At 44.1% G+C, this 21,948-nt stretch overlaps 1 protein-coding gene across 2 annotated transcripts in view; it reads left to right on the top strand.

Moving 5' to 3' along the window:
* RGL1 (ral guanine nucleotide dissociation stimulator like 1) overlaps positions 1–21,948 on the top strand; it is a 259,235-nt gene that overhangs the window by 221,504 nt on the left and 15,783 nt on the right. For both annotated transcript variants that reach the window (XM_047840099.1, XM_047840100.1), the window contains 6 exons: positions 2,741–2,825; positions 7,955–8,044; positions 10,428–10,514; positions 12,066–12,098; positions 14,337–14,458; positions 16,918–17,007. In XM_047840099.1, the coding sequence (XP_047696055.1) occupies positions 2,741–2,825; positions 7,955–8,044; positions 10,428–10,514; positions 12,066–12,098; positions 14,337–14,458; positions 16,918–17,007 (507 nt within the window). The remainder of the gene's footprint in view (positions 1–2,740; positions 2,826–7,954; positions 8,045–10,427; positions 10,515–12,065; positions 12,099–14,336; positions 14,459–16,917; positions 17,008–21,948) is intronic.

The raw sequence follows: 21,948 nt of genomic DNA, 5'->3' as shown, positions 1-21,948 counted from the left end.
TCTTAGTGATATTAAAAATCCCTAAATGTTCCTGCCTAGGGACCTGACTAACATTATTAACTGGCCACGTTTTATATTGTTTTTCTTCATATTTCTTGGTGTAACCTTTGGGACAATGAACGATATAATGTCCTTATTGTTTCGCCATCTTCATTCCCCTATTTCCAGAGCTTCCCCTGGAGACCAGAGAACTTTTTGCAAAGGAGGGAAAGGTGAAGGAGGAGGCAGCTCCAGTTCCCTATCCACACAGCCTTAGAAGCTGGGGAATATGTCATGGCTACAAACGAGGCCAATTACATTCAACAGGTCTACCTAGGTTTGAACTAATCAAGAAGGCAGGCATATCAGGAAAGAATGTGTAAACTGTTTACAGTCTATACTGTATGTAGTATGGTCGGTTGCAGCCAAGAGAGGGGCCAGCTGGTTTCCCAGGCAGGCCTGCCCCTGTGGAATTGGTGGGTTTGGTGCTTAAGAGTGGAAAGTCTAGGTACTCGGTTTCATGAGTTCACTCAGAGCTGATTAAGCCCTAAGGGACTGACACTATCCAAACTTGCAAGAAACCCAGATAGGTAAACCAGAATTTCATAAATTTTTGCTGAAAAATGAGTGCATACCAGTGGGCTCATATTCTCAGAGGAGAGTCTACTTGGGGAAAGTCAAATTACTTATGAAATAAATCTTTGATGAGCCAGCAGAAAAAATTGAAGTGGGTGGTTGTAATGCCTGGTGTTACAGAGCCGTAGAAGCCACAGCCACTTGGAGACTCCAGAGCTCCTTCTCTGTTTATAATACTGTTATCTACCAGAAGAAAACCTGGCAGATAGGCTTTTCAAAGTCCAATGCAATGCTTTTGATTACCACTTATTTCTTGGTTCTTTCTCTTCTTCATTACTTCGAATAGTCAAGCTGACTCTGTAGGTGAAAGATTAGTTAATTGGGTTTTTTTTTGCGTATAAATCTTATGAAAGATATGGGCATTATAAAGGCATTAGATGACAGGCGTTGGTAAAATACAATGGGAAAATCAGATGCATGCAGAGTCCTCATGTTCAATAGCCCCAGAGCCCTCTCCTTGCCCTCATCACCGTTCCCTTACTGTGATGTCAAAAACAAAACCAAAGGGACGGTCAGGTGCTAAAATACCACCTGTGCCTGGTTGCAGTCTTCTGTGATTGCAGTGAAAGGTGATCCTATCTTTCTTTGGTAGTTGATAAACAGCACGCTGTGGAAAGTCACTTAGCCAAAAGTTCCTGCACAGCAAATTTGAGGCTAAAACACAAATGAAAAAGTTAGTGGAGCTGGAGCTTAATCTCTTGGTTACCATATGAGAAGGTTCATTCTTTCAGTTAGCTTTGTAAACGATTTCACCACAAAACAAACCTCAAAGCCACATTCTGGCTTGGTTGGGTGGGTGTCTGGTTTGTTTCTTGGTTGGTTCATGTTTTAGTGGGGATGCTACAGAAGTGTCACAGTTTCTAGAGAAGACACTTTCATACCAGCTTTCCATGTCTTTCATTGCTAAATTCAAGGGACAGGGTTAAGATACCTTATTTGGTTATCACTTTCCCTATAATCCTTTATGCTAATAACTTTCAGTGGACAGAAAAGACGTCTGTTTATTTCTGTTTATGTAGGCCCACATTTGATTAAGTTCTTAATTATTTTTTTCAAAATGTAAATAACTTTACTGGTTTTCTTTATTATATCAGTGATATTACACTCATTGTAAAACAAATAAGTTAATGGTGGCTTTCTCATGATAATGAAATGCTACATATAGAGTGATATTGCCCCGTTAATTCTTTGCCTTCAGAGCCCTCCACTTACTAACCCTGGAGGGGTGCAGAGTAAAGCATGAGGCCCGTGGACATGTAGTAGACTGGCAGAGGCAGAGTAGACACTTTGCATATGTGATCCTGCTGACTTCACAGCAGTCTTTCAGAGGGATTCCTAGAATTTTCATTGTATAGGTAAGAAAGTGGAAGCCTAAGCAAGTTAAGCAAATTGCCCACAATCACTTGGGAAGTGAGTGGCAGAGCGGGGATCTGAACCCACTCCCCTGACCACAGCCTGTTCTGCTTCCATCTGTTATGACTCTGAGATGAGAGCACCAGGCTGTGATTCAGGAAATTTAGTCTCAACACTTAGCAATGGCAACGTGGACAAGTCCCTGACCTTGGCCAACATGATTTCTCAGGTCCTGTGGGGCTCTGTGTGTATTCTGAGATAAAATTTTTAAAAAAAATTGTTTTTTAAGTTAATTTATTTACTTTGAAAGGCGAGAGAATTGGAGGGAGAGAATCCCAAGCAGGCTCCGTGCTGTCAGCACAGAGTGCAGTGCGGGGCTTGAGCTCACCAACCTTGAAATCATGACCTGAGCTGAAATCAAGAGTCAGATACTTAACTGACTGAGCCACCCAGGTGCCCGAGATTTTTTTTTTAAGAACATGTCCCAGTGGAACAACTTGATACCCCAATTTAACGATCCTTTTTTATGATTATAATGTACATGGTTAGAAAAATCCGTTTCTTCACATAGGTGACCATGTCTACCTTAAAAAAAAAAACAAAACACCCTGCATGAACAAAGCCATTGGCTTCATCTGCGCTCACAACCCTCACTGATCCTGAGATCAGTGTGATCCCTCTGGAGCCATAGGTAACTGAGAACAGCAGGGCCCAAGGTGTGGGACTTTCACTGACTCTTTATTTGTGAATATTTTCTTAACCCCTCTCACAGGGACCGAATGCTGATGTTTGAAGAGCTTTCAGATATCTTCTCTGACCATAATAACCATTTGACCAGCCGGGAACTCCTAATGAAGGTGGGTCTCTAGGTGGGGGTGCTGGGTCACATTGTCTCCAGCTCTGGAATCCCTTCAAGGCGGGAGTGGCTTGAGGGCTCCTTACATTCCTACAGTCCCAGGAGAAAGCCTGAAGGGACTAGAAGGCAGAAATTTTGTGGGGTTTTTTTTGTGCCCAATCTAAGGAGCTTGGGGCTGAGAAAACTGAAAGTCCAGTCCTTGGCTTCCCGGTTACACAACCAGATTTCTGTTGTGTATCTGTTCGAGCTGCTCTGCAGATAGGTGGGTGAGAGGCCCTGGAGTATCCCTTCTCAGCAAAACATCTTCTAGAATGACAGAGACCAAGCCTGCAATTCCACATCCTTTATCTGGACTAAATTGCACAGTCTGTCAGCAGTATTTATTGAATGCCAAGTGAGTGCTGACTTCTGAACTACAGGCAGGTAAAAGTGTAGCTTGGTTTATTTTATTTCTCCAGACATTTGTTGAGTGTCCAATATTCGTAAAACATTGGAGCAGCCTCTAGGAATATGAAGGTGACCAACACAGACCCTGTTTTCAAGAATTCATCCTCTGGGTGGTGGATGTTGGCACTAAACAAGAACAGTCAAGTAAAGGTACAAATAACAGGTTGTGAAGGATCATCAGAAGGGAACATAGGCCAGATCCTATCTTCACAGCCTTTCTAGAAATTTACTGTGGATAAAAATCTACAGTAGATTGTATCATCCTTGTTTTGCAGATAGCCAAGACTCAGAGAGGTAAATAATACCTCTTAAATCACACACCTGGTAGGTGGTGGAGCTAGAATGTGAACCCTGCCTAGTGAGACTCTAAAACCTGTGTTTTTATCACTTAGCCATAAAACTGTAAATTCCTACCACTTAGGAGTAGGGGATAGGGTAGATCAGAGAAAACTTCACAGAGAAGATAAATTAGTCATTGAACAACTGTTAGTTGAACATTCATTATATCCTAGGCATCACATTGAAGGCAGTCTCTGATCTTAAAGAGATTACAGTCTCATGGTGGAGGCAGAGAAGTAGACAATTATAAAATCGTATAACATGCATTACCATAGGGGGAAGCTGTGAACTGGGCGATTAGAGGATATGATCCTTGTCCTTGGTCTCTTTTTCTGTAAGTTGGAGACAATAAGAGTATTTAGTCCACTGACATCATAGAATTGTTTTGAAGATTCACTAAGAGAAAATATTTGAAAGCACTATGCAAATGTGTTTTTAGTATTTGGCATGCTCTGTGCGCAATATGAAGCCAAAGTATGCCTAACAAATGAACGCGAATGAAGTACATGCTACATGTGCAAGCTTAGAGCAGACACGTGGAGTAGGGATGCAAGTCTAGCGGAGGTGGGGTTGCCGAGAAGAGGCATCCAGTTGATGACTGTTAACATTAGTCATTCCTATAAGGGCGTCTGTTATGGTCTTCCTGACTGTTGTCCTTCTAAGTGCTACTCCTCCGTCAGGTCTCACTGTGGACTCTGCTGGGTACTCAGACTGTCTCCCTGCCAGTCTGAAAGCCTCTTGCAGGCAGGGACTGGGTTTGTTTTTTCACTGTTACATCCCTAATGCCTAACACAGCGACTGGCATGCCGCAAGTGTTCAGAAACTACATTCACCTGCATGAATTGGTGGGCCTTATGAATCACATGACTTTAAGAACCCGCCCACTCTTAGCCCTTCTTGGAGTAGGTGATATGAGCAAGGCAGTTTCTGCTGATGCTGACTCTGGATTTGGCCTACCTAACTGCACACTAAACAGTGCTTGCTGAGATCGTGTTACTCCCTGCTTCACATCCCCCTGGATTTGCAGACTTTAGATGGAAAGTCATCTGGCTGGAAGGAGATGGCTTAGTGGTCTCCCTGTCAGTAATACACAGCTAGACTAACTGGAGCCACATATTCAAATCCCAATAGCTCTGAGTCATCCTTCCAATGTAGATAAATTGAACGCTGTGCAGCTGATTGCCTAGTGGCAGTCTTCTGGCTGAAACCTTAGAAGCAAAGCTATGTGTAGACATTAAAGGTCCTGTAAACTTTTCTTAAGTGTAGAACTTTACCCTAGTGCTCTTCGTTAAATTTCTTATACATGGCTCAGATCCCAAGGAAATGAAAAACTTGGCTATGAATTCATGTGGTCTGTGCATTATCATTAACGATAGTGTAATGTTCTGGCCAGGCCATATGTGTATGTAGGTCCTTTTCCAGTCACCTTTGTTGATCATTCTTCATATGAAGTCTATAATTCTGAGTGTTAATTCTCAGCCCAGTTGTTAAAAAAAAATGAAATCAAGGTACTTGCGTTCTCAAAAGAACCACTGAGAAAAACTGCTGGCCTCTGTTTCTAATATGATTTACAGTTGGGTAATCTTAGTCTTAAAGACCTGCCTTCTCTTCTGCTTCTGGGTGGACGTCATGGTCCACCCCTGTGCTGTTATGGCTGAGGTATCATAATAATTAGCAAAAAGCTAAGGTTTTCATTGTAATTTTTGGAAAAAGTGTTTTTATTTTTCTCAAAGATCATCTTTTTTTTAAAGTTTATTTATTTGTTTATTTTAAGAGAGAGAGAGTGTGAACAGGGAAGAGGCAGAGAGGGTGGGCGGAGAGAGAATCCCAAGCAGGCCCTGCACTGTCAGCACAGAACCGGATGTGCGGCTCGATGCGGGGCTTGAACTCAAGAACCGTGAGATCGTGACCTGAACCGAAATCAAGAGTTGGATGCTTAATTGACTGAGTCACCCAGGCACCCCTCAAAAATTACCTTAAACCTGTTACCACCTTATGATTTCTGGAACTTCAATAACTCTGAGTAGATAAATTGTAGAGTCCGTGAATTTTAAAGCAGTAGGAAAGCAGAATGCCACCAAATCATCCTGGATCTTGGGAATCTTGGTGAGAACTCTCCCTGGTTGAACTGATATAAACAACCGCGACAAAGGCCTAGGAATTTGGCTGTGGTAGAGATGGATATGCAGTGAAGTTCCAAAACATACTGAAGTCAGGGTTGGAGCAGAGGCTGTTAGGACTGTGAAGGCCCTTTCAGATAGTTACCATTAATTTCTGGGCTACCACGTAAGCAATGCTGATTGAGAAGAATCCAGTGCCTGTGGAACAGCCTGGTAGAAGAGACCCCTCTGAGACCCAGGAACAGGATGGCTGAGGGCAGCCGATCTCTGTCAAAGATAGAGGTAGAGAGAAGGTGGGACTCAGGTGAGAAATTTTCACTAGAGAGGGAGGGGAAGGGGAAAGAGAGAGAGGTGGAGGAGGACAGATACCAAACAGAGGGGGAGGGAATGTAAGAAGGAAGAAGGAGGTTGATGGAGAAAGAAAGATCTGGAATTCATCCCAACATGGGCAGTCATTAAGGGTAGCATTTCCAAAGACGTGAATGTAGTGCAAAACAAGAAGGTGACTTTGGCAGAACGAGGAGGCACTAAGAGCCTGAGCGTGGCCGGCAGAGGAGCCTAAGGAGCCAGAGTGAGGCCATCAGCAAACCTGTGAAAAGTTCCAGGGAATTTCAAGGGATTGGTGGTGTAAGAGCTGCGGAGCGAAGGATTTGGGGCAAAGAAGGAGAAAACTGACACCGTTTGAGGTGCAAGTAGTAGGTGTTCAATTGGCGCCTCATCTGGGAGAGCTGGCACCAGTCGGTCTCTTGAGTTACTCAGCCGGGAGTGGAATCTCACTGTCTAGAAACGCGAGGTCATGAAATGAGCAAGCCTCTTGGCTTGCTCCCAGAAAGGAGCGCTGTCCTGAGCTCTCTTCCCTTCTCTCTCTGCTATTCTGTGGCTCTCAGGAGCCTTTTAACCTGTCAGAAATCCTTCTTAAGAGTTTTAGATGTATCTTCAATAATTTCTGCACACAATTGACAAACTGGAAGGGAACCAGAGGGACTCACACAGGAAAGGGACACTTAACCTTCAAGTCAGACAGAAATGATTTCTCACTCCAAGCAAATTCTTCAGAAGACGGGAGGGCTCATCACCACCTAGCATGGGAAATGGCACATTTTAGGCCGCTTTCATTCATTCCCCAGGTAAAACTCTTAAGTAGGCGTTCGTTAAATGATACCGCTCCTCATTATTATTTGTAATAGGGAGAATTGCAATAGATCATGAGTCACTGCAGGTTCTGGACCCAGGTTAAGGCAGGTGAATGATAGAGGCCACTGGTGCCTCGCTGACATCGGAGAGGCCAAGTCACTACAAAAGATGCTTTTGCAGCATGTGGCAGGGAAAGGTCACATGCCGTGGTGATATTATAAACCCCAGGAAGACTGACTGAGGAAAAGCTACTGTAGAGCTTATGCCCAACTGAATTGTGAAATTTGCCCCCCATTCATACAGTTCCTGGAAAATGAGAACTTAACAAGACCTTGAAACCACAAAACCAAAACACTGTGTTCAGTCAGCAAACTGGGGTTTAGTCACTATTGTGGAAGAGTTTGTTGTAACAACAGACAGGAGGAGAGAAAGGGTAGCCGTCCGCCCTCAGGCGCCAGGAGGAAGGATTGACTTGTAAGAGTTCCAAACCTGAGGAGCAACTTGCGAGGATGGATTGGCCGAGAAAAATGGGGGAAAAATGTGTGAAGGTCTGGCTTTCATAGATTAGTGCCGCACCATGATACTGGACTTCCTCAGAAAACTTCCGGTACAAAAGTTTCCTTTAGCTCAGAAATACCACAGAAATCATCCCTTTTCTTTCACAGAATGCTGGCACATGTATTTCAGGCCCAGATCAAGAAATCACAAAATGTACTGAGGAAGCGATCTTCATTTCCAGGACATGTGATTACTCTGAGTGAAATTCAGGATATATAAAAATGGTCTCCCATTTTGGGAATTGCCTGCCTTCTATTGACCATTGATGTTATCCCCGAAGTCAGGGTTCTTCTTACAAAGCAGGGGGAAAACAGGATAATCGGAGGCCAGCAGACCTTACTGCAATCAGACCACTTGCAGCAAGCCAGCCAAACATTTCTATAAATTCAGCCCAGAGCCTGCTGGAGGCCTCTTCATTTTGCATGGCACCGGGTGGTTGTGCAGAGGTTCTGTACCGGAAGCTAGAGGCCCCTGTGTTTCTTCCTAGTGGCCTTCTCCATCACTCTCCTCTGTGTGTGCTTCTGTGTCGTAGGAAGGAACCTCAAAATTTGCAAACCTGGACAGCAGTGTGAAAGAAAACCAGAAGCGGACTCAGAGGAGGCTTCAGCTCCAGAAGGACATGGTACGTATGGCCCCCGGTCTCCCCCGAGGGTCCATCAGAAGGCAGCCCTATGTGGGCGGTGGGGCTCCTGCCTGGCACCCCGTCTACAGGATGCCCCCGCTTTCAAGAACGGTCTCCATCCTCTACTTCGTGTATTCTCGGCAACCCTGGGAGGTCTGTAGCAGAGACATTGTCACTCCCGCTCCCATCTGACCCAGTGGCAAATAAACACTGAGAGGCACAAATCTGAGCGTTCTCTGGAGCGTTTGTTCTTCTAGAGGTAAGGCAGAGTCTGCCGCGGGTAGGCTCCCTTCCCTCTTGCTGGCTTCCTCCATCCACTTCTGCACTTGGAAGCTGCTGCTACCTTGGCTTTGGGACCTCCTGGGCTTCAGTTCCCCAACAGGAATGCCTCCTCTCGTCAACTTGGGACACACGGTGACCCAGGACCTGAGGAAAGTGTCTTCTCCCAGGAGGACTTGGTCCACATACTGGCAGATCTTTTCGTTTGTTCGAAACCCTCTCCGTATTCCACTTTCCATACTAATCCCAAGGACTAACAGACCTTTTTGTTTTCCCTAGTTTTTCAGTACTGAAAGGAATACCATACCTTCCTCCTTAAGACTGAGAGATAGTTGCCATCTTTAGCCTTATTTTAAAAACTCTTCTTTTAGCATGGAAGGGGGAAAACCAGAGAGAGGAGATGAAAGACTGACAACCTTTCTCCTCTTCGGAAGGTTGGACATAAATCAGAAACGTTGAGTTTGAATGATAGGACTCTTCTGTAACATAAAGCCGGTAAAACATTTCACAGCATTTCAGACTTTTTTTTGGTTGTCCAAAGATAAGTTAAAAATAGCTATTAAAAAAATTATTTTAGTTCAGGCTGAGACCTTGTGCTCATAACAGGGAAGGACAAAACTGCCTCTGAGAATGAGTCCTCAAGGTGAACCTCTGCCGGAAGTTCTGGCCAAGAACTCCTACTTAGAGTTTTATCCTTCTGTGAACACTCTGGAACATACTTGTATGATCTCCTAGCCAGCCTCACATGGAGCAGCCTGGTCTTGCCCTGGCTGAGACATTGTTTTCTTCCAGAACTTCCATATGTGCCTGAATGATGTGAGGAGAAGGCATCCCTGCAAGCCCCTTTTTATTTTCTCTTCAGAATGGTTAGTGCCTCCGTGGCCTTAGGGAGAATTGACATGATATCAAAGGAAATTTGGTGACATCAATACTGTGTACACCTGCAGTCGCGGTGATTCTACCTTCATTTCCAAGGGACAATTTTTTTTTAAGTGAACTTTTCATTATGGAGTTTACAGAAAAGTTCCAGATAATACATAGAGTTTCTGTGAAGCCCTCACTCCGTTTCCCCGATTGTTAACACCCTCTCTCACTGTGGCACATCTGTCGACACTAAGGCACTAACACCTGCATGCTACTGTGAACTAAAATCCAGACTCTGTTCGGACTTCACCACTTTTGCATTAGTATGCTCTTTCTGCTCCGGGAGCCTGGCCAGGGAACCACACCGCATTTAGCAGTCCTGTCTCCCCAGTCTGCTCTGCTCTGTGATAGTTTCTTGTGACCTTGACAGTCTTAGGGAATACTGTCTTGTTATCCTAAGGATGGCCCACGGTAAGAGTGTGTCTGTGCTGTTTTCTAGTGAGTATGCTGAGGTTATGGGTTTGGGCGAGGACTATCACAGAGGTAAAGTGCCATTCTCATCACATCCTATCAAGGAGTGTGTGACGTGTGGTGTCGTGGGTGATGTTCGCCTTAGTCACTTGGTTAAAGTAGTATTTTGCCAGATTTTCCACTTTGAAGTTATTAGTTTTCCCTGTGCCACCTCTGTACTTTGGAAGTGAGCCACAAAGTCTAGCCCAAGAGATCATTTTAATAGTGACACCCCACCGTCTTGTGGCATCCAGTCTCCTTCAGTGTATGGCGTTCCACTCCTACCGATGGTGAGGCCATTCCAAACCACGAGGAGTATCCACTCACTCTGAAAGAGAAAAGGCATCCCTTGAATAGCGTGCACACAATATGAATCCTTCCGTGAACACCCTCAAACGTACTTGTATGATCTCCTGGCTGTAAGGCTTGTTTTCATAACTTTGAAAGTTAGAGATTGGGTGATAGAATGCCTGTCTTTTTTAGAAGTTTTAAAAACTTCATTCACGGAGGTTAGCCCTAATGGCCCCAAGTCAGGTCTTGAATGGACTGTAACTTTTCTCCAGATGTTGTCAAAGCCCACCTGGCCATTCAGAGACTGCCGCTTTCATCTGTGAATGGTCACTTGCCCCATTTGGCCAACAATAGGCTCATTCGCTTCCACGCGGAGGCTGTCGAAACCCTTCAACTTTTCAGTCACGACAAAGACCATTTTGCTGTGCTTGCTCTTCAGGGCGTGATGCAGGGAACTGTGCCCTACCTGGGCACCTTCCTGACCGACCTCACCATGCTTGACACTGCTCTTCAGGACTACATTGAGGTGAGTCGTGTGCACCTGGTGACTCGGATACCCAAGAGAGAAATTCACTTAATTGGTGTCTGTTGAGGGCCCATTATGTATCTGGCACTGTGTTCAGTGCCACGAGGAATACAAAGAAGAGTAAGTGGCCCACAGTTCAGTGGGAGCTCTACATCGAAGCAGGCAGTGACTGTGGAAGTAGTAAGATTTGCAACAGAAATGCAGTGAGAGAAGAAAGCAGGGCCACCGTCAGTTCCACACGCGGGGGTGACAGCAAGGCCTCATGAAGCAGCGGGTGTGAGAAAGACCTTATGTTGAGTAGGACTTTGGCACGTGGGCCTGAAGGGTGATCCGTCTTTATATTCCACTTGGTGGGGTAGGGAGGCAGTCAGATGCCCCGAGGCGCTCTTGTACTGTCTCCTGCATGCGTGCATGCATTCTCTGTCTCTCTCTCTCTCTCTCTCTCTCTCTCTCTCTCTCTCTCTCTCAGTGGGAAGAGAAGTGAAATTTAAGCCACTTGTTAGTAGCTGTAATAAAATACTAAGTGGAGAAGAAATTTGACATTTGAAATGAGATTTAAGGATTGCTCGTGTATCTAAGTTTACCTCCCCTCCCTGGTTATCTCATGAGATGAGCCTGCTTTTACTCCATCAGAATTAGCAGGCGGGGCAGTTGTTTTGCACAAACCTGCTTCTGAGTTCCTTGTGCTGTTGTGGGCATGTGCATTCATTTTGCATTTCCTGAGCTCTATCTCTTCCCGTCCTCTGCCTCGGCTTATCTCAGGAAACACTCATTCGCATTGGGGAATTTTGGGGGAGTGACCAGTGATCTAGAAGTTAAATTCAGCCTACTGAGAACAGGAGCCGCAGGATGAAGAATTGAAACTTAAGTTTTTTGTGAGGCTGTGTGGAAAGGACTTCCCTTTTGATAAACCATTGACAATTTGGTTTCCAGTATGAGTCAATGACCGTCTGTTTTTGTTGCTTTGGGTCAAGAAATAAAGCGTAATGGAACATGTACTCAAGCTTTTGCCCTTACTGGCTCTACAAATATATTTGGATTCTGAATTGTAACTTCCTTATCATTACTACTTTAGCTAATTTCAGACTTTTTCTTTTTAATTTATATTACATATATATATATATATATATATATATATATATATTTAGAGAGAGAGTACATGTGTGGGCAGGGGAGAGGGGCAGAGAGAGAGAGAAAATTTTAAGCAGGCTCCACGCTCAGCATCGAACTGGACGTGGGGCTTGATCCCATGACCCTGGGATCATGACCTGATCCTAAATCAAGAGTCAGAAGCTCAGCCACTCAGGCATCCCAGTATCAGACATTTTATAAGAAGGCTGTCTGCCTATCCTGTCCTATTATAATTAAAAGAATGTTTTTCTTGAAGCAAATGCTGCTTCTCTTCCTACATAGGAGCTAAAATTGTAGTGTCATTAATAATTGTGACTTTATTATCCCTGTGATATATTTTAATGAGACATGGGACAATGTAGGGCTGTGTTTCAAAGTAGCTTGGTTTGTCACTTTTTTTTTAAATTTAATTTCTTTCAGGGTGGGCTGATAAACTTTGAGAAAAGGAGAAGGGTAAGTAGAGGTCTTGGCTGTAGTTTTCCATTTTACTTCATCTGAGCATTAAAAAAAAAAGAAGAGGAGACTTAAGTTTTCAATTAGCATCTATCAAGCATTCATCATATACCATTGTGACTTGTGCCTTCCTATGTATTATTCACCCAGAGTGCTGTGAAGTAGGTTTTATCTTCCTCAACTTGACCAAGGGTCTCCTGGTAGTGGACCCAGGACACAAACCCTGTCCTGCTGCTCCAGAACCCACATTTCTTTCCTTACCACCCCCTGCCCCGCCCATCTCATTGTTTCTAATTAGCTTGGGCAACAACAGGTTCACCCTGTGAAGGAGAAGGGCCTTCATAAGAGTAAATGACATAGAAGAGTTAATAAAGATGGTGAACTCTTGGTCTGAGGGAGGAAAGGAGAGGATCTTCACTGTTACATGCGGATGGTTATTCTTTTCCTTTCTTGTCAACACGAGAAGGGGGTGTTCAACGTCAACTTGAATGTTTCTGTGGATAGAATAGTGGACAGTTTTGCACTGCTCTGAAAAAGATAAAACAGAGCTTTGAAAATTTACTATGGTTTTAGAGTTAAAGTAGTATGTTTGAAGAGATATGTAAATCATTCAAAGGAGAATGAGCAAAATAATGCCTTCACCGCCCCCCACCCCCGCCCAGCACTCCTTGTTCTTTACTTATTCATTCATTCATTCATTCATTCATTCCACAAATATTGCTGGCATACTTAACATGGGTGGACCACTCTGATAGGTTTGGGGATTGCAGAAGAGAAAACCCGGAGCCCCCTGCCCTCATAAAGTTCACAATCCAGGAGGAAGGTAGACAGTAAGGAAGTTATAATACAGCAGATAAGGGCTTGTGAGAAGTAGAGGGTATCACAGGAACATGTAGGAGGGGCATCTGTCCCCAACTTGTGGAGCCAGAGAAACTTCCAGGAGGAAATAACATTGAGTTAAAATCAAAACTTCAGGAGCCAACCAGGCTGAGCTCACTGGTAACAAGATACGCTAACATGGACAACTTTAAGTCTCCTGTCCCTGGCAGAGTAGAGCATGATGATAAATATTCCTTAAGGATATGGAGACCAAGAGCTGAAGTCATTGGATGGGAAGTTGATGCCCACAGAATCTGCTCATTGAATTTCTTCTGTCATGTCCTGGAATGATAAAACAAATTTACTTACTGCCCTCCAGAGTTACCCATCTTTGTCCTTGAACTTGGGAATAACCTTGGATGGTACTCTCTTTCCTTTTAAGACTAGCATGTTAAACCTTTGGAAAATTTGAGTATTAAAGCTAAAGCTTATACCCTTTGTTGACTTAAAAAAAATCTTTATTGAAACATCGAAAGAGGTATAAATAATACTGGACATAATTATATACTTGCTTCTCTTCTGAGCTTTAAAAGATTTAGTTAAAGGATTTACTGGAGTAGTAAAAACCCAAGGATTTGGGAAATCCAAACATTCGAGTTTATGAGGCCCTAGACTGTTTAGCTTTTCAGCTCTACCCAAACTTATTTACTGAGGGGTAAGGGTTGAAGAAGATGGGGAAGGGGAACCTAGGAGCCTCCTGACATAAAGTTCATTTTTGCCTTTATCTTTTAGGACATAGTCATGGAAATTTGAAATGTACTTTGAAAGTACACAACTTTAAAAAATAGCTTTTCTATCCCTAGAATGAAAACATAAAAGAGAAAAAGGAAGCCACTGTGGCTTTAGGTAATAACTAGTTTGGGTTGCTCTGCTAGCTTGTTTTATTCATATAAATTGCTTTTTCAAGGAGAAGGGAGGATTGACAAATAAACATACAAAGACTTCAGGGATTTAGAGTTAAAATTAACAATTCTTTTTTAATTTTTTTATGTTTATTTTTTAGAGAGATAGACAAGAGTGTGAATGGTGGAGGGGCAGAGAGAGAGAGGGAGACACAGAACCTGAAGCAGGCTCCAGGCTCTGAGCTGTCAGTACAGAGCCCGTTGCGGGGCTCGAAGCCACAAACTGTGAGGTCATGAACTGAGCTGAATAAAGTCAGATGCTCAACCAGCTGAGCCACCCAGGCGCCCTTAAAATTCACAATTCTTTTATTTCTAAGAAAGGCAGTACTTGAGAGTTCTCCTCGATGTTTTTCTCCATTGTTTATCCTAATGTGGTGTGTTTTCATGTTGGAAAGATGTATACACTATTTGGTTGGCCTTTTTATTTACTTTCTTTTTGGTGTTCTGTCTGCTGTAGGAATTCGAAGTGATTGCCCAAATAAAACTCTTACAGTCTGCCTGCAACAGCTATTGTATGACCCCAGACCAAAAGTTCATCCAGTGGTTTCAGAGACAGCAGCTTCTAACAGAGGAGGAAAGGTAGGTACATGTATTGCCTGTCAGGATAGAGCTAAGGCATTGGCGAGAGGAATACTACATCCGGTTCCTCGCTTGCCCCTTTATTCAGCAACTATTTATTGACCAGCTACCAGATTCTAGATCCTCTGTCTCCGAAGGGTAATGGTATAGCAGGAAAAGCTGAACTGATGTGTCAGAAGATGTGCTTTCACATTCTTGGCTCCACCATTTATTTATCTTTGTAACCTTGAACAAGTCACTTTTTCTGCCTGATCTTCAGCATACTCATCTATAAGATGTTTGTTTGTGAGGATTAGGTGAAATCATATTTGGAAAAGCATTGTTAAAGTGAAGGTCACCACCACCACCGTCACCATGTTTGTCATTTTTGTTCATTGATACCGGCTTTCCAGGGAGCTCTCAACTGGGAAGGAGAGACAGATTCATGAAAAATTGAAATATGGTGGGTAACTAAACTGCTACGGGATCTGGAGGCAGGAACATTTCTTCAGGATGAGGGAAGGTCGGGAAGATGATCGAAAAGGGGTAAATATTTGGGCTAGGCTGTGAAGGAAAAGGTAAGATTTCACCAGGAGAAGTGGGAAAGAAAATTCGGTACAGAGGGAAGAACATGAGCAAAGGCTTGGTGGCCTGACGTGGTTGGCATTTGGATGAACAGTGAGAATTCTGTTGGCTGGGACACAAGGGACAGTTTTCAAAGTCTTGGTTGATACGCATGGAAAAGGACATTAACTCCAGTGCTTTGACTGTTGGCCCAGCAAGGGTGTTAGTCTTTACCCTGTAGTCTAGCAGATTGGAATCTACAGGCCATATCTGGCACACCACATGTTTTTACATTTTTAAATAGTTCAAAAAAAGGGGAATATTGTAACATGGACAATTGTTTGACATCTAAGTTTTAGTATTCGTAAATAAAGTTTTATTGGAATACAGCCCATTCATTGACATCTTATTTATGGTTGCTTTCATGCTTTAAAGGCAGCTAATTAGGTGGGAGAGAGACCGTATAGCCCGCAAAGCCTAAAACACTTACTATCTGGTCCTTTACAGAAAATATTTGCTGACCCCTGCTGTAGACTGGGAGATATCCTTGAAAGTTTACCATCAGGGAGAGCAAAACTGAAAGCAAAATAAGTATTTGGCCAATGAGGACATTGAGATTCAGAGAATAACTCAACTAGTCAGTGATGGAGTTTGGATTTAAACTCCAGTCTTCTTGACTCTCCAACCTAGACTCATCAGGTGGTTGCATAATGGTTGGGCAAATCACATAACCTCTGTATCCCTCAGTTTCCTCATTTGGAAGATAGATTATTTGAGGTCCTTTGTAATCCCTGTTACATTAAAACCTATGATTCAGTGCTCATTGGTTGGTGAAGATTTTTTTTCTTTGCCATGTAGAAAATAAAGCAGTTACTGCCTCTCTTTACATTTCTGCTCTGATGATCAGTTTGTATGAGTTAATTTTCTCTCTATGTGTACGTCCTTCTCACGTAGGGGACGTACATATCATGGCTGGTGGTCTGGATCGGAAAGTCTAGGCCCACAATATCAGCTCTAACAATTAACTTTTTGTTAATTGTAATAATTGACTTTTTAGTGGTTAGAAGAATCTTGCTAAACATATCCTATTTTTTCTGTCAGATTTATAACCACCTCTAGAGCTTAAGCTAATATTTGAAAAATTCCTTTATCGATGAATACCTGCATATGAGCAAATACCTGGATGCATCCTTAGGTTTAAAAAAAGTACACATAATTAACGACTTACTGAGCTACTGTTTACCACACTGACCCTTCCTCACGTACCCAGAACCAAGTACAAGCTTTCATAAAAGACATTTCGAGTCATATATAAATTCCTCTTGTGCTTATGGAAGTTACATACATCTGCCTGGCACATAGATGTCCGAATTTGGAGCGTTCTTAATTTAGGCTGTTTCAGCACTTAAAAACCATATTTAACATATCTTTACCAATAATATAACTGCCTCTGTTCGTTAAAGATTAAATAGTTTACAAAAGTCTCTTCTTTCATTTCTCTTAGACAAAGAGTTGAGCACGTGCACACACACACACACACGAAGTGATGAGGGGAGGGTACCAGACAAGAAGTAATTCTCCCCCTGGCTTAGTAGCGGGATGAGAATGATCAGGAAGCAGTGGAGTCAGCCTTCAACGCTGCCAGAGCACACAGTCCCTCTCCGAGGCATGCGGCACTAAACAGCCTCGGTCCATAGGCCAGGGTGGGGGTGAGAGGAGGAAGCACACATATAAATTTTTAAAACTTGGCCATGAAGTCCACACCCTCTGAGATTGGTGGGGGAACAACATGGTGTGTACCTTTACCTTGAACGGTCAGAGACTTCCTCTAAAACAAAACGGGCAGACCGTGTGCACTTCCGTCGCTTTGTCAGTTCTCAGGCTCTGACCTCACAAGCTCCCTTCTTCTTCCCCAGCTACGCCCTGTCCTGCGAGATCGAAGCGGCTGCTGACGCCAGTGCCACCTCTCCCAAGCCTCGGAAGAGCATGGTGAAGAGGCTCAGCCTGTGAGTGTCACCCGCGGGTCCCAGAGGGTCTCATCAGAGAAGGGACAGGATGTTCAGTACCGCAGCCCTGAGCCAGGGCGGAAGTGAAGAGCAGTTCACTCACCTGTTAATCTTTCTGTCATGAACCGAGTACATGTTCTAAATCGATTCCTTCTTCTCCACTGTTCTCTCTGGTATGGACGACCATCATCTCCTACCTGGACCACTCCCACAACATCCTTACTGGCTTCTGGCCCCAGCCTTGCCTCAACAGTCCATTCTCCACCAAATAGTCTGGTATTCGCATAAAACACACACCAGATTGTACCGCTTCCTTGCTTAAAAACCTCTGATGCTTTTATTGTAAGATAGCACCCAGACTCCTTATCGTGGCTTAGGAGGACTCTCGTGATCTTCCCCCAACCTTCTTGACCACCTTCCTCTCATCCGACCTGCCCCCTTGTTCGCTGAGACCCAGCCATGCCCAGCTTCTAGCCATCTGCCAACCACACCAGGCTCGTTCTTGCTTCAGGGCCTTTGCACCAGATGTTCCCGTGGCCTGGCGTGCTCGTTCTCTGTGGCTGGCCCCTTCAGATATGGGCAACAGCGTTTGCTCCTGAGAGAGAGCCCTCTCTGATGCCGCTGCCTTCCCCCATCACTCTCGGTCACACTGGCTGCTTCCTGTGGCGGAACGTAAGCCGCTGGAGAGCGGGACCCTTGTCCATCGCACTCGTGGCTATTTGCCCAGCTCAGTGCCACGCATGCAGGAGGCACTCCATAGCCAAGTTCATAACTCCTGTCTCCCTTTGAGGAAAATCAGGCGTCCTTACAGTGGCCCTCACGACCCTTCAGAGACTGCCGTGTCATCCCAGCCCTGCCTGTCCCTTAACTGTCTGTCCTCATCTTTTTCTGCTCACTCTCCTCTGCTTTCCAGCCACCCACACCTCCCTGAACACGCTAGGCGTGCCGTTTCTTCTGCTCAGAACACTGCTCCCCAAATAGCCAAATGACTCACTCACTCACTCCCTTCAGATGCTTGCTGAAACATCACCTTCTCAGCCTTCTGCCAACCACCTTACTTAATACCATGCCCCATCTGCCTTACCTCCCGTGGCACACTCTATCACCTTCGCCTGCTTTGAATTTCTCCACTGCCTTTACCTCCATGTGACATACTGTTTGCTGTATGTGTCTGTTGATTATCTCCAATGCAGAGTCCACGAAGGCAGGCACATATGTCTGGTTTCTGCTCCTTGCTGTCTCCCCGGAACCTAGAATGGTGCCTGGCACGTAGTAGATAATTAATAAATATTTATTGAATGAATAAACTGAGCCATGGGCCAACACTGTTTTAAGGACAATACAGGTATTTTTCATCCAACCCACAAAATAACCTAAGTGGTAGGTCCTATTGTTATGCCAACTTTATAGACCAGGAAAGTAAGGCACAGACGGGATAAATAGTGTGTTAGTTATTGGAAGATCTGGATTCAAACTCAAGATTTGGCCATAGAGCCAAGATACCTTTTTACTATACTGCCCATGGGAAAAATACTTCGTGAAGGAAGAGAGGAAGGAAAGATGGGGCAGGAGGTAAAAAGTGGAGGAGGAAGAAGATGAGGGAAGGAGGACAAGGCAGAGGGAAAGGGTGCGGAGGGTGGGAGGAAAGAATGAGAAACTGTTAGCTTAATTAGCCCCCGTGCTTTGATGGTAGCCATTTTTACAGAAGAGCCATAGAGGATCTAGTCTGTGTCACCAAGTTGATCTCTCAGACGTTAGACTCCGAGAGACATCAGGCTAACGAATCAAACGAAAGCCAAAGAGGTCAGTGCCAGGAAACAAGGGTTGTCATTTGATTAATAAATTTGCTCTTGCCTTTGAAGACCTATACCTGTGTCTGATCCCCTGGGTGTCACAGTCCGCATTGCCAGGGACGAGCAAGAACAACGACTAGGGCATATTGGACAGTTTTTTGGGGGGTTTTTTTTTGGTGGCAGGGTGGCCTGGGAGCCATGCTGACCTGACAGATCCCAACTTTCCACCTCTTATCTGTTGTGTGAACTTCTGTGTCATCATTTGTGAGACCAGAATAGTAATGTTCATCTCAGTGGGTTGGTGCACGACTGGTGGGGTTGTAATGCTTCTCAAACACTGCCTCGCTCTCAAAGGGTACCTGGAGAGCCACTGTTATTTTTTCATGAAACAACTTTCTGTTACTGTCTTTTTTAGTCTTTTTTTTGGTCAGGATTCTGACTGTTTCTGTGGGTTGTTGCTACTTTCCAGCACTGTCTATCCACCTACCTCGGTGATCCCCAGTGAGACATGGAGGCAAGGATGGCACATGAACTTGGGTATTGTCATGTTTCCAATTAACATGTGCAGGTGCTTACTGGTGTGGGTGGCATGGTCTCCCACTAATGACGCTTGCTACTTCCCAGCACTGTCTATCCACCTACCTCGGTGATCCCCAGTGATACATGGAGGCAAGGATGGCACATGAACTTGGGTATTGTCATGTTTCCAATTAACATGTGCAGGTGCTTACTGGTGTGGGTGGCATGGTCTCCCACTAATGAAGCTGCTCAGGCACCTGATATCAGGTGACATCTAAAGATTACAATGGGACATGTGATTTTATTGAAAGCATTTTGAAGGTAGTCTTGATGTCTTGCCAAACCTCTGTCCAGATGCCCCCCCTGGCCCTCCTGAACACTAGATTTCTGAGCTCGTGGGTTGTCCCCTGTAGAGTTTCCATAGCGTCTTGCTATCTTTTCATGGCTGCAATCCTGGAGGAGAATGAACTCTTTTGTGAGGTAACCCGAGGACCTGACCAAGCCTTGTCAGTTGGTAAGATGGACACCTACACAGGGAATCAGACTCCTCAGGAGGTGAGGCCAGGGGTGCCAGGCATCTTGATGGTCTTCCGCATGAGAAATAATTGGAAATTTCTGGACCTGCTATGGCAGTCAGAGGTCTGCACAGGTACATCTAGTCCTTTTTTTATTTTCTGTTTTGGAAGTTCATTCATTTATGTTGAGACACACAGAGAGATAATGAACAGAGGAGAGGCATAGAGAGAGGGGGACAGAGGATCTGAAGCAGGCTCCATGTAGACAGCAGAGAGCCCGATGCAGGGCTTGAACTCACGAAGCGTGAGATCATGACCTGAGCTGATGTCAGACACTTAACTGACTGAGCCACCCAGGCACCCCAGGTAGCCCTAAGTGCTAATGCCTTTACCCCCTTGCTTTTCCTTCCCTGTCCTCAGGCAGTAGCCACTGTAGATGCATTTTGATATAACTGCTTCCCACTACTTCTCTCCAACCCAGCTATCCATATTTATTGTGCCGGGTGCTCTAGCACCCCTGGGTCCTCTCTTTGCACCAAGTCTGACACATGCACAAACTCTGCAGAGATATTTTCATGAAAATCTGAAGTTTCATGTAAGAGGACTGTGAGGGTGCAGTGCCGTGCATGAAGTGTGGTAGACACGGAGTACATTCTCTCCTTGGTGAAATCTTGCCAAGATGCTTGAGTTAAAACCTTCGGTATCTGAGTTTGAACATTTATCATGAATAAAACAGGCCACATGGTCACCCTTCGTATTTCTTGTACATATAAGGGTGATTCTATGCCATCGATTTCCAAAATATTTTATGATCTTAGCATTTTTTAAAATGTGGAAAATGTACTCTTTGCTCTCCCCACATTTAATGATCCATTTTCCAAAGAGATTGGAAAGAATTTTGAAGCCATAAGGGAAGGTGTGCTTGATCTGAAGGTCAGAGATGCCTAGTATTGAGCTAGAGTTACCCTTTGTAAAGCAGAAATGACCTCATGGAATTGTGCAAATGGAAGAACCTTTAGTCTTTGAACAGTGTCGTTCAAAGCTAGATTCTCAGATGACGGGCTGCGGACCACTAGTCTACAGCCTTCAAAGGTCTACCTCGTAATCACGGGGGTGTACGACAGTGGCATTGCTTTTTCCCCTGAAAATTGTGGTCAGAGTTTAGTGCTTTCCCCTGGAGCGCCAGTAAGGCTTGGAGGTCCAAGAAAGGAAGTGACATGGAAAATGGGGCAAGAGGTGGTGGGTCAGAGATGAGACTGAACTAAGACATGCTTCAGGTCTTAGAATTTGAGCTTATAATTCCTGAAATATTTAATGAAAAATCAGGCTCAGTGGTTCTACTCTTGTTATTTTGTCCAGTCAGTGCTTGTTGGGCTTGGCTGCATTTGCTAGTTTCTTTACATGCCTTTCCTTCTTGCATCTTACCCTTCCCTCCTTTTACTCTTTTTCATGTTGTCTGTTAATGTGAACCCTCTCCGTCTTTGTCTGAGAAAGTCTTTATTTTGTGCTCACTCTCAGAATTCTGTTAGCTGGGTATGGAATTCAAGGACGACCGTTATTTTCACTCAGCACTTTGAAGACAGTATTCCAGGTCTTCTCACTTCTGCCGTTTGCTTTTGAGATGTCTGCTATCTATTTACCATTCCTTTGTATTATGCCCATCCCCTCCCCCCTGCCCCCCCCCCCCCGCCATTGCTTTTAAGAACTTCTTTTGTCTTTGATATACCATTAGACAGTTTGAGTGAGGATTGAGTCTTATTTATTCTATTCAAGATGTAGTTCCTGGATCTAAAAATTCATGCAGTTCATTAGTTCTGGAATCTTCTCACCCACCATTCATGCAGTTCATTAGTTCTGGAATCTTCTCACCCACCATCTCTTCAGATAAGGTCACTCTTCCATTCTCTTCATTGTCTTCTCTTGGAATTCTTCTTACACACGTCAACATTTCTTGTTCCACTCTCCATCTTTTAACCTTTCTTATTTTCCATGTCTTTATATTTTGATGCTGATTTCTTAAAATTTTCTTCAGATCTGTCATCTTGTTTTCAGTGCTTCTCTTAAACAGTTTTTTAATCCTTCCACTGAGTTTTTATTTTAAATCACTGAATTTT

Source organism: Prionailurus viverrinus, chromosome F1, assembly GCF_022837055.1.
Source record: "Prionailurus viverrinus isolate Anna chromosome F1, UM_Priviv_1.0, whole genome shotgun sequence".
In the NCBI taxonomy this organism is placed as follows: domain Eukaryota; kingdom Metazoa; phylum Chordata; class Mammalia; order Carnivora; family Felidae; genus Prionailurus; species Prionailurus viverrinus.
Note: the sequence above shows the minus strand (reverse complement) of the source record. Positions and strands in the feature narration are given on the sequence as shown.